General features: G+C 44.8%; 1 protein-coding gene across 3 annotated transcripts in view; it reads left to right on the forward strand.

The window, feature by feature from the left end:
- The window catches only part of IARS2 (isoleucyl-tRNA synthetase 2, mitochondrial), a 160,624-nt gene that overhangs the window by 100,136 nt on the left and 48,289 nt on the right, over positions 1-12,199 (forward strand). For all 3 annotated transcript variants that reach the window (XM_033936093.1, XM_033936091.1, XM_033936092.1), the window contains exons 13-14: positions 3,322-3,424; positions 5,994-6,090. In XM_033936093.1, the coding sequence (XP_033791984.1) occupies positions 3,322-3,424; positions 5,994-6,090 (200 nt within the window). The remainder of the gene's footprint in view (positions 1-3,321; positions 3,425-5,993; positions 6,091-12,199) is intronic.

Genomic DNA, 12,199 nt, shown 5'->3' on the forward strand with positions numbered 1-12,199 from the left:
GATTCACCTTTTTTTCAACTACCCTTTCATCCAGCATCTCTCCCTCCTTCCTCACCATCCCAGGGTCCACCATCTCTCTCTTTCTCTTCCCAACTACCCTCCTATCCAGTATCTCTATCCCCCCGCCACACCATCCCTTGTGTCCAACTTCTCTCCCTTTCTGTTCCTTCCCGCCATAAATCCCATAGTTCATCATCTCTCTCCCTCTCCTCTATTTTTAGACCCATTATTTCTTCTCCCCATAAGTCCTGCATATGCATGTCTCTTTGAACCCCCCCTTCCCTCCCTCCCTCTGTGTACTTCTACACCAGGGCCCCCCTCCCCTGAAGGTCTGACCCCCTTGAAGGCCTGACGTCCCACCCCTTGAAGGCCTGTCCCCCCCCCCCTTGAAGGCCTGCATCCCACCCCTGAAGGCCTGCCTGCCTGTCCCACCCCCCCAGAAGGCCTGCGTGTTCCCCCTGGCCTCCCATTGGTGTCCAGCTTCCCCCTGGCCTCCCCGCACCATTTACCTTTGAGGAGCAGCCTGCAGACAAGATCGCGGTGCTAGCGATCTTTGCAAACTACTTCAGAGCTGTTTCCTCAGCCGCGATCCCGCCCCTCCTCTAACGTCAGAGGCAGGATCGCGGCAGAGGAAACAGCTCTGAAGCAGTTTGCAAAGATCACTAGCACCACGATCTTGTCTACAGGCTGCTCCTCAAAGGTAAACGGTGCGGGGAGGCCAGGGGGGAGAATCGGACGCCAGGGGGGAAGTCGGACAGCATCACTTCCCGAATTACCCTCCCCCCTCGCCCTCTAAAGCAGGTGCGGCAGCAGCTGGCCAGCAAGAGCAGCACTGCCACTCCTGCTTTAGGGGGCGAGGGGGGAGGGTCAGCCGAATCGGGAAGCCAATTTTTTTGTTTGTTTGTTTGTTTGTTTTAAATTAATTCGAATCGATTCACCTGAAGTGAATCGGTGAACTGATTCGAATCGTGAATCGTGCAGCGCTAGTATGGGGACACTCTTAAAGATATCCAGATGTATACTTGGAGGAAAGGTGGGATAGGGGAGATATGACAGAGACATTTAAATACCTACATGACATAAATGAGCACGAGGCAAGTCTCATTTGAAAGGAAATTGGAATGGGAGGGCATAGGATAAAGTTAAGTGATAGGCTCAGGAGTAATCTAAGAAAATACTTTTTTTTTTTTTTTTTTAGAAAGAGTGGTAGATGCATGAAATAGGCTCCTGGTAGAGGTGATGGAGACAAAGACTGTATCTGAATTCAAGAAAGCACGGGACAGGCACATGGGATCTCTTGGGGAGAGGAGGAGATGGTGGATGGGCAGACTGGATGGGCTATTTGGCCTTTATCAGCTATCAGGCTTCTATGTTCCTAAGTTTCTGATTTGATTGTTTCCCCTTCAGATCCCTGGACTTATTGAAAGTAGTACCTGTTTTTCAAGATCAGTACAGAACCCTCACCTTATTTCAGCCAGTCAGCCTTTGTGGAACCACCTTCTCCCCTCTTTTTGAGGCTCAAGAAGGAAGCACGAGCTGGAAAAATAGAAGCTAAAGTCAGTTGCAAATCCAGATGTGCTCATGGCTACATGCTGGAGAGCATGCCGGGTCTGGCTGAGAATCAGAGCAGCTTTGGGGTCGGCAATGGGGAGATCAGAGAAGTGACCATTTGGATGGAAATTATCCAAAGCCATTTACTTGAGGTGAACTGGTATTAACCAGGTAAAGTAGACTAACTGGAAACTGATCCTCTTGTGCCTGTACTTTTAGTGAAATGCTAAGCTCTGTAGAGCTCTTGCAATATCAGGAGTCTCTCCTTATCTTAAAAATGTATGAAACCACTCTGCTTTTATCTTTTTTTCACTCTTTTCCTTCCAGCGTCTGCCCGTTCCATCCACTGTCTGCCCTCTCCCCCTTCCATATGTATCTGACTTCTTTCTATGCCCCTCTCCCCTTTCCATCCAGCCTGTGCCTCCTCTCTCCTTTTTACATCATTCATTCCAGCTTCACTGCTTTCTTTATTTTTATCTCTCCTACACCAGATCTAGCATCTTTATCCCTCTGTCATTTCTCTGCTGACCCCCTTTCCAACATCAATTTCTCTACTTTCTCATTCCTCTCTCCCCTTTCTCTCATCTGATCTCTCTCTTCCACCCTGACTCCCTTTACCCTCCTGTAATCTCCCTGCCAGCTGTTTCCTTACTTTTTTCCTTCTCCCCCTATCCAACAGTAGCTCTCGTCCCATCCCTTTCCCTCTTCCCCTCCCAGCAGCATCTCTCCTTCTACCTCCTTCCAGGTGCAGTAGCAGCTCTCCCTTTATCCAGCAGCTTCCCAGCCTCCAACAGTGGCTTCATCTCCTTCCAGCAGCTGTCAGTACTTGCCTGCAGCAGTGATTTCCTTAGGCAGCCTTGGGTCCGTTGCCGCCTCTGAGGAAAGGGGAAGTTGCCTAAGTGAATCACTGCCCTGGTAAGTACAGAGCTGCTAGGAGAGGAGACAGCCACTGTTGAAGGCTCCCTGCACATTCGCGACCGCCCCCCAAGCTGGCAAAAACAGCTTTGTACCACAGGCCCTGCCGCCCAGGACAAGCCGGAGGCCCCTACCCGCCGCATCATGCACATGAGCAAACTCTCAGCACAAACGCTGCTGATGGCCCCAGTCCACACGCTGACCATCTCCTTTCTACCTACACTTTCCCCGCAGCCCTCTTCGGCGACTCGGCAGGGGCAGCGATCAAGACAGGCTGCTGACGTCGGGATCTTTCCTCTCTGAGTCCCGCCTATTTTGTTTCAACTTCCTGTTTCCACATAGGCGAGACTCAGAGAGGGAATGCCTGACGTCGGCAGCCTGTCTTGATCGCCCGAGGCTGGGAGGAACAGAAGATTTCCGCGAACACCACCAGGGCAGGAAATTTAACGGCATCGATCTCGCCGGCCCTGTGCGGACCGGCAAGAATTTTCTGCAGACCGACACCGGTCCGCGGACCGGCGGTTGAAGAACTGTGCTCTAGGTAACTGCCTAATCTACCTACTGTTTCTGCTAGACCTAACTACTCTTTTTCCCCCTGTGGCTTTTTAATGAGCAGCAGAATGGTGTTGGGCCACAGTGAGTGAAATTTGTTGGTAGCTGCTGTTGAAGGGAAGTTGTTCAGCATATGTAGATATTCTGTTGTTGCTATTATTGCTTATTAAACTAAAGCAAAAACTAATTGATTTCGGAGAGAGGGTTGGAGAGATATGGAGTTGGTGTACTTAATGGATGCCTTTATTTGTGAGAGAATTGGTTGTCAGCTTGTGCTATAATGAACCTATTCTCTCTTTACAGCCACATTATTGAGCATATCATCAAAGTGGTAGAGCAGCATGGCAGTGATGCATGGTGGACGCTGCCTCTTGAAGAACTTCTGCCCAAAACAGTTTTAAAACAGGTAACTTTGCAAAGAAAACACAGATTTAAATTAGCTTATAGTAAACCAGACTTTAAAAATAGTCAGTATTGTAGAAAGAATTTTGGCACATGCTGCTTGTTACTGATACTTGAACTTAGGAGGAAAGAAGGGACAGAATCTAAACGGGGAAATGTTTGGGAACGTACCTTAAACCCTGGCATGGGTTATAAACTCATATTCTTGATATTTGGATAGAAGGCTTATACATATAACATATGATACGGGTGTTTAAGAAAAAAAGAAATATCAAATTCATATTTGTAACCTAAGTAGATCTACTCATATATTGAAAAAAAAGAATGCCAGAGAGATGAAGGCATGCATAGAACATTGGCCATTAATCCAAATGTTCTGTGGGAAGAACCGAATTTGTAGCATTAATCAGAATCATTTTGGTCCAGGGCACTTGTTTGGTAATGTAAGTTGTAATGAAAGAGAGATATTGTTGGTTTTACAAGAGTCCCTGTTGATCTAAATGAAAGTAGCAATTCACCTCTATAACTAGAAGCTCAGCATTAGACATGCTGCTTTATAAGTGTATTATATTGTTTATAACAAATGTAGACTCTGTAGGGACAGTTTGCCGATGAATGTCAGGTTTGGGAGGTTACTACCACACACACACACACCCTAGCTGATGTCATCAGATGTCACCTATTAAACACATCACACAAGGCACAAGCCTAAGGTTCGCTGCTTTGCTCAGCTGAGGATACCCTGACTGAACACAGATCCACCGAGTGACTTCTCCGATACTGAAACACCACCAGAGAAGGAATATTGGAAAAAAAATCCACTCGCAAGGTGTTGACAACATTGCTTTTTCTTGAATTCAAGTAACTTTATTATAAACTCTATAGAATAAGAAAAACTTAGCAGGAAAACTGGTAAAAAGACACACTGAGCTTGAGAATGGACCAAAAATACCAATGATTTGAGCCCAACCAAAATTTCCCACTAAATTTAGAAAAGGCAGTTTCATCAACATCTACCATTCATCTACCAAACAGACTACAATGAAGTGGGTGCTATTCTCTTGCAAATTGCTGTAGGCCACCAAGAACCTCTTAGGTCTGCATCTAAACACTGATATCAAAAACAGAATCCCAGATATTATATCTGAATTCAGAAAGCTATGACCAAACTCATAAAAACATAGAATGATGACAGCAGAAATGGCCCATCCAATCTGCCTATCCACAGCATCCACTATCTTCTCTTCTCCCTAAGAGAGAACACATGCCTGTCACACATTTTTTTGAATTCAGACACAGTCTTTGTCTCCACCACCTATACCAGGAGTCTTTACCATGCATCTACCACTCTTTCTGTAAAAAAATATATATTTTCTTAGATTACTCCTGAGCCTATCACCTCTTAACTTCATCTTGACTCATTACAGAGTTTCTTTTCAAATGAAAGAGACTCTCCTCATGCCACATAGACCATTTTAGTAGAATTCCTCTGGACAGACTCCATCCTGTTTATGTCTTTTTGAAGGTGTGGTCTCCAGAATTGTATACAATATTCTAAATGAGGTCTCGCCAAAGTCTTCTATAGAGGCATTGAAACCTCCCTTTTTCTTACTGGCCATTTCTCTCCCTCTGCACCCTAGCTTCCTTCTAGCTTTTACCATTGCCTTTTCAACCTATTTGGCCACATTTAGATCATCACATTCTATCACACCCAAGTCCTGCTCCTCTTTCATTCATAAAAGTTCTTCACCCCCTGAACTGTACCGTTCCCTTGGGTTTTTGCAGTCCAAACGCATCACCTTGCATTTCTTAGCTGTAGATCTTATCTGCCAAATTTCAGACCATTGTTCAAGCTTCGCTAGGTCTTTCCTCATGTTGTTCACACTCTATTGCAGATTTTGGTATCATCCGCAAAAAGGCAAATCTTACCTGACCGTCCTTCTACAATATCACTTACAAAAATGCTAAAAAGAACAGGCCCAGGAACAAAATCGTGAGGCACACCACTGGTAAAATCTGTTTCCTCAGAGTGATCTCTATTGACCCCACTACCTTCTGTCACCTTTTACTCAACCAGTTCCTGACCCAGTCTGTCACTTTGGGGCCCATCCCGAGGGCACTCAGTTTATTTATTAGATGCCTGTGTGGAACACTGTCAAAGGCTTTGCTAAAGTCTAAATACACCAAATCTACCTCTATGAATCCATGTTGCCACTGGATTCCAGAAACCAAGGCATACTATTTTCAAATCAGCTTGCATTTTTTTTATTTTTTTTTTTAATTATCCATTTTACTTGATTAGAGAATAGAGCCATGTAAACATTCATTTCATACTAAGTAAGCCTATCTATATTTTAATATGTAACAACCAGTACATTTCCTCTAGGGCAGCCCAAGCTAGTGTGCACTAATTGGCTAGGTATAATTTGAGGAGTTCCTTTGCAGTTTGACAGTTAAGCTGCAGTTGTGTTATGAAGGAAGGCAGCATGCAGCTGATACCTATGAACCTTCTGACTCTAAATGGGTTTTTCTTGCTGATTTTCATAGAAATTTTTTGTCTTGCTTTCCATTAGGTCAGCAGAAACGCTAATGCCATACACTACACACAAGGGCAGGATATCTTGGATATCTGGTTTGATAGTGGAACATCTTGGGCTTATATACTAGAAGGTATGGAATTTATGATTACCATAAATGATTGTAAGGACAGAATTCAGATTATGCATTTTGAATTTAAAGTTAAAAAAAGCTCTCAGAGAGAGAAAGAGATAATGGGAAAGTGTGGTGCAGTGGTTAAAGCTACAGCCTCAGCACCCTGTGGTTGGGGGTTCAAACCCGCGCTGCTCCTTGTGACCCTGGGCAAGTCACTTAATCCCCCCATTGCCCCAGGTACGTTAGATAGATTGTGAGCCCGCCGGGACAGAGAGGGAAAACTGCTTGAGTACCTTAATAAATGCATATAAACCGTTCTGAGCTCCCCTGGGAGAACGGTATAGAAAATTGAATAAATAAATAAATACTGTGGATGAGCAGACTAGATGGCCATTTGGCCTTTATTACATTACATTACAGATTTCTATTCCGCCATTACCTTTCGGTTCAAAGCGGATTACAAAAAGAGTTATGGAAGAAGGGTTACAACGTTAGATCAGAGAAGGTTTCCAAGAGAGGGAAAAGTAGGATCTGGGGTTAGGGAGGGGATGGTAAGAGGGAGGTTAAGCTTTATCATGGTATTAAACTTTATTAAGGGATTTCTTGAAGAGTATAGTTTTTATTTCCTTTCTGAACATCTTGTAGTCTGGGGTTGTTGTCAATAGGTTGGAGACTTGGTTGTCTATCTTCGCTGCCTGAGTGGCCAGTAGTCCGTTGTATAGTTTTTTCCGTTTTACTTCTTTGATTGGGGGGGTAAGTGAATGGGGGGTTGTTTTTCTATGCCTGGTAGAGGTGGTTTGGATGAGGCGGTCGTTTAGGTAGATTGGGCTGTCTCCATTTATAGTTTTAAATAGTATACAGTAGAATTTAAATTGTATTCTTTCCTGGATTGGAAGCCAATGAGAATTGATGAATGCCTCAGTAATGTGATCATGTTTTTTCAATGAATAGATGAGTCTCAGAGTTGTATTCTGAATTGTCTGTAGTTGTTTAATCATTATTGCAGGGCAGGGGAGGTAGAGGATGTTGCAATAGTCTAGGATACTTAGGATTAGAGATTGTACTAGGAGCTGAAATTGTGTTTTTTCGAAGAATTTTCAGACTTGTCTAAGGTTTCTCATAACTGCGAAAGATTTCTGTATTGTTTTGTTAATTTGTGGTTGCATGGTAATTTCTGGTTGCATGGTGCAGCCTCTGTCAATAGTCATACTTAGAAGTTTTAGGGTGGTTTGCAAAGGGTAGTTGATAGAGTTGATTTCTAAGTTGGTTATGGTTGGGATTTTGTTATTTTCTAGGAGGATGAATTTAGTTTTGTATGGGTTGAGTTTCAGTTTGTGGTCTTCCATCCAAGTCGTAACTGTAGCTAGAGTTCTGTGTAGTGTGTCTGGCATTAAGAGCATTGGTTGGTCGAAAGGAATGAGGATGGTGATGTCATCAGCATAGTTATAAGAGGATAGGCCTTGTTTGTTTAGGTAAACGCCAAGAGAGGCCGTATATAGGTTGAAGAGAGTAGGGGACAGTGGGGACCCTTGTGGAACGCCGCAGGGGTTGGACCAAGGTTTAGATTTTTCTTTGTCTGATTTTACTTTGTATGTTCTGGATTTTAAGAAACCTTCAAACCATGAGTATACTTTATCTGAGATGCCTATTGAGTCCAAGATTTGCAGTAGGATGTTATGGTCTACCAGGTCAAATGCCGCCGTCAAGTCCAACTGTATGAGCAGCATTTTTTTTCCAATGCTGAGGTGTTGTCTTGCTGTGTCGATAAGGGAGCCAAGTAGTGTCTCTGTGCTGAAGTTAGTTCTGAAGCCGGATTGCGTGGGATGGAGTAAGTTATGGTCCTCGAGATAGTTGGTGAGGAATTTGGCTACTAATCCTTCTGTTAGTTTGATATATAGAGGTATTGAGGCTATTGGTCTGTAGTTGGATGAGAGGTCTGTTGGTCCTTTTGGGTCTTTTAAGATTGGGGTGATGATGATTTCGCTGAGGTCATTCGGGAAAATGCCATCTGTGAGCATGGTTTGTATCCAGTATAGAAGTAAGGTACGGAACTTAGTGCTCGCTGATGACAGGAGATATGGCGGGCAGTGGTTGAGTTCACATGATGCGTGGCTGTACTTATTGTAGAGTTTGTTGAATTCGGTCCAATGTATCTTAGGGAATTGGGACCAAGATCTGTCTGCAGCACAAGATTCATTTTCTGTGGGGAGTATTGTGACTTCAAGTAGGTGGGTTGGGTTACTAATGAGAGTAGCTCTGGTGTTTGTAATTTTATTCTTGAAGTGTCATCATGTTTCTATGTTTCTAAATACACTTCAATACCAAGACAAGGAACCAGCCCTGAAGTAACTGAAATGGAGCTTGTAAAAGCCCATTTCTAAACTGTCTAATGAAAATTGTTGGGACATAACGATAAGCCAATGATGGCCTACTTGAACTTATAACTATGTATTTGTAACTGTGACCTAACTGTATTAGTAACTATACTGATCTACCTGTATGAGCAACTGTATCGAATGTCTGTGTCAAACTGTTTATTGTCATTTCCTGGGTAACTGACCCAGCCTCTTGTAATATAATCCAACCTTGGACTGAATAGATAAAGGCAGAATAGAAAACCTGATATAACATAACATATTGGAAATGCTCCCAGGTCTCTTTCAAGGTGAGCAACCTTGAAAGAGACCTGGGAGTGATGGTAGACACAACATTGAAGGCGTCGGCGCAGTGCACCACAGCCTCAAGGAAAGCGAACAGAATGTTGGGTATCATTAAGAAAGGTATCACGACCAGGACGAAGGAAGTCATCCTGCCACTGTATCATGCATTGGTGCGCCCACACCTGGAGTACTGTGCCCAGTACTGGTCGCCGTACCTCAAGAAGGACATGGCGGTACTTGAGAGAGTCCAGAGAAGAGCAACTAAGCTAATAAAGGGTATGGGGGACCTCTCATACACTGACAGACTGAAAAATCTGGGGCTTTTCTCGCTGGAAAAGCGACGACTCAGAAGAGACATGATAGAAACCTTCAAGATCATGAAGGGCATAGAGAAAGTGGACAGGGACAGATTTTTCAAATTATGGGGAACCACAAGTACAAGGGGGCACTCAGAGAAATTGAGAGGGGAAAGGTTTAGAACAAATGCCAGGAAGTTCTTTTTCACCCAGAGGGTGGTGGATACATGGAACGCACTACCGGAGGATGTGATAGGCAGAACCACGCTACAGGGCTTCAAGGAGGGTCTGGACAGGTACCTGGAGGACAAAGGGATTGAGGGGTACAGATAAGGGTAGAGGTAAGGTTAGAGGGATAGGATTAGAGGCAATTTGTAAAATTAGTCAGAGACCACTGTTCAGGCAGTGGGCCTGATGGGCCGCCGCGGGAGCGGACCGCTGGGCGAGATGGACCTCTGGTCTGCCTCAGCGGAGGCAACTTCTTATGTTCTTATGGAGGATAGTGAGATTTGTCGAATCGAATGTACTGCAGCACCCAAGGCAGCACTTTTTTATGAGAAACAGGTCGTATCAGACAAATTCGATTTTCTTTGACTGTGTGATAGTTGGATATATGGGAGGAGTGCGAGATGCAATGTACTTGAAACCTTCAAGATCATGAAGGGCATAGAGAAAGTGGACAGGGACAGATTTTTCAAATTATGGGGAACCACAAGTACAAGGGGGTACTCAGAGAAATTGAGAGGGGAAAGGTTTAGAACAAATGCCAGGAAGTTCTTTTTCACCCAGAGGGTGGTGGATACATGGAACGCGCTACCGGAGGATGTGATAGGCAGAACCACGCTACAGGGCTTCAAGGAGGGTCTGGACAGGTACCTGGAGGACAAAGGGATTGAGGGGTACAAATAAGGGTAGAGGTAAGGTTAGAGGGATAGGATTAGAGGCAATTTGTAAAATTAGTCAGAGACCACTATTCAGGCAGTGGGCCTGATGGGCCGCCGCGGGAGCGGACCGCTGGGCGAGATGGACCTCTGGTCTGCCTCAGCGGAGGCAACTTCTTATGTTCTTATGGAGGATAGTGAGATTTGTCGAATCGAATGTACTGCAGCACCCAAGGCAGCACTTTTTTATGAGAAACAGGTCGTATCAGACAAATTCGATTTTCTTTGACTGTGTGATAGTTGGATATATGGGAGGAGTGCGAGATGCAGTGTACTTGGGGCAAGATTCTCAAAAGTTTAACGCCGTCGCTAAACTGTTTCCAGCAGTTTAGCCTGTATGCAGTTTAGTGGCGGATTATCAAAATAGATTATCTCTGTCTTTAGCGAGGTTTCTAGCAGTCTCTGACACTGACATGCAAATGGGTTTGTCAACATTGAAATGAGTCCTCCAGTGGATTCTTAAAAAATGCTGAGCCATTTTCAAAAAACAGCATCGGCTTTTGGCAACCAAAAAATGCGACTGGTCCAGGGGTGACGATCAGTGGCAGAGACGGCTAGAAAACCTGTGTGTTCACTCCGCTGCATCACAACACCACTTCCCTAACATCCTGGCTGTGACACCCCCCCCCACACACACACACACACACAACAGGAAAGATGCCCACTCTCTCCTGTTGCAATAAATTAAAAAAATTCTGCCTGACCAGACCCGAACGCGCCCCCCCTCCCCCAGCAGCAGGAGAGATGCCCACTCTCTCCTCCTGCACTAAACTACCCGCTGCGATTTAGTAGTGACCCGTCTCCGCCGCATCCCTCCCCCTTACCTGAACAGATGAGCCAGACAGAGGTGGACATCCTCATTGCAGCTCCTACTGCGTTGTCTAAACTGGGTATTCCCTTCAGATGCATCTGGGAAGGGTCTTAGGGCTCTGATTGGCCCAGACAGCCCATAGGCGGGGCCTTAAACATCCAAGCCAATCAGAGCCTCAGGCCTCTCCTCTGATGCATCCCAAGATGCACCAGGGAGGGAAGTACCCAGTTTAGACAAAGCAGCAGCAGCTGCGATGAGGATGTCAACCTCCGTCCGGTTCATCTGTTCAGGTAAGGGGAAGGGATGCGGTGGAGACAATGACTAAGTCACAGCAATTAATGCATCAGGAGAGAGTGGGCATCTTACATGCTTCTGGAGGGGGAAGGGTGCATTTGGTCAGATCGTGGCAGGATTTTTAAAATTATTTTTTTATTGCAGCAGGAGAGAGTAGGCATCTCTCCTGCTACGGGGGGGGGGGGGCAGGTCGCAGCCAGGATTTTAGGGGTGTTGTGATGCAGCTGAGAGAATGTGCATCGCTGCATCACAACACGGGGGCAACGGGATAGTGTGTTTTTCTTCTTTTTTTTTTTTTTACAGGTTTGATGGGCACATGCAAATGTAGGAAATCTTCGCTGCTGTCCACCGATCTTATTTGCATGCATGATTTTTTTAAGAATGTCTCTGGTTTTTAGATTCGGTATCAAAACGACTGCATTAGCAGACAGTCGCTTTTTAACATGGGTTTTAAAAAATCTTGGCCCTGGACTTTAGCAAAGCTTTTGACATTGTGCTGCATAGGTGATTGATAAATAAGCTGAATGCATGTGGTATGGGCCATAAAGTGACAAACGGGATTAAAAGCTGGTTAAATAGAAGGAGACAAACAGTAGTGGTAAATGGAGTTTGCGCGAAGGATAAGGATGTTGGTGGAGTGCCGCAGGAATCTGTCCTTGGGTTGGCTCTGTTTAACATCCTTATGAGTGATATTGCAGGAGGACTGTCTGGCAAAGTTTGTCTTTTTATGGATGATACCAAGAAAAGGCGGGATCTGGTGAAGCTTGAAGAATAGCCTGGTAATTGGCAACTAGGATGTAATGCTAAAAAATGCAGGGTCATGCACTTGGGCTACAAAAGTCCAGGATAAAGTTATAGTATAGGTGGCAAAGTACTTCTGTGCATAGAAGAAAAGTGGGGCTTCGGGTATTTGTGACAGATGATCTCAGGGTAGCAAAAGTGGTGGAAAAGGTGACGGTCAAAGCCAGGAAGATGCTTGGGTGCATAAGAAAGGGAATAGCCAATAGGAAAAGGGAGGTAATAATGCCATTGTATGTCTCTGGTGAGGCCTCATTTGGAATATTGTATGCAATTTTGGAGACCGCACCTTCAAAAAGATATAAATATCATGGAGTCTGTCCAGAG

The sequence above is a fragment of the Geotrypetes seraphini genome, chromosome 3, assembly GCF_902459505.1.
Source record: "Geotrypetes seraphini chromosome 3, aGeoSer1.1, whole genome shotgun sequence".
In the NCBI taxonomy this organism is placed as follows: domain Eukaryota; kingdom Metazoa; phylum Chordata; class Amphibia; order Gymnophiona; family Dermophiidae; genus Geotrypetes; species Geotrypetes seraphini.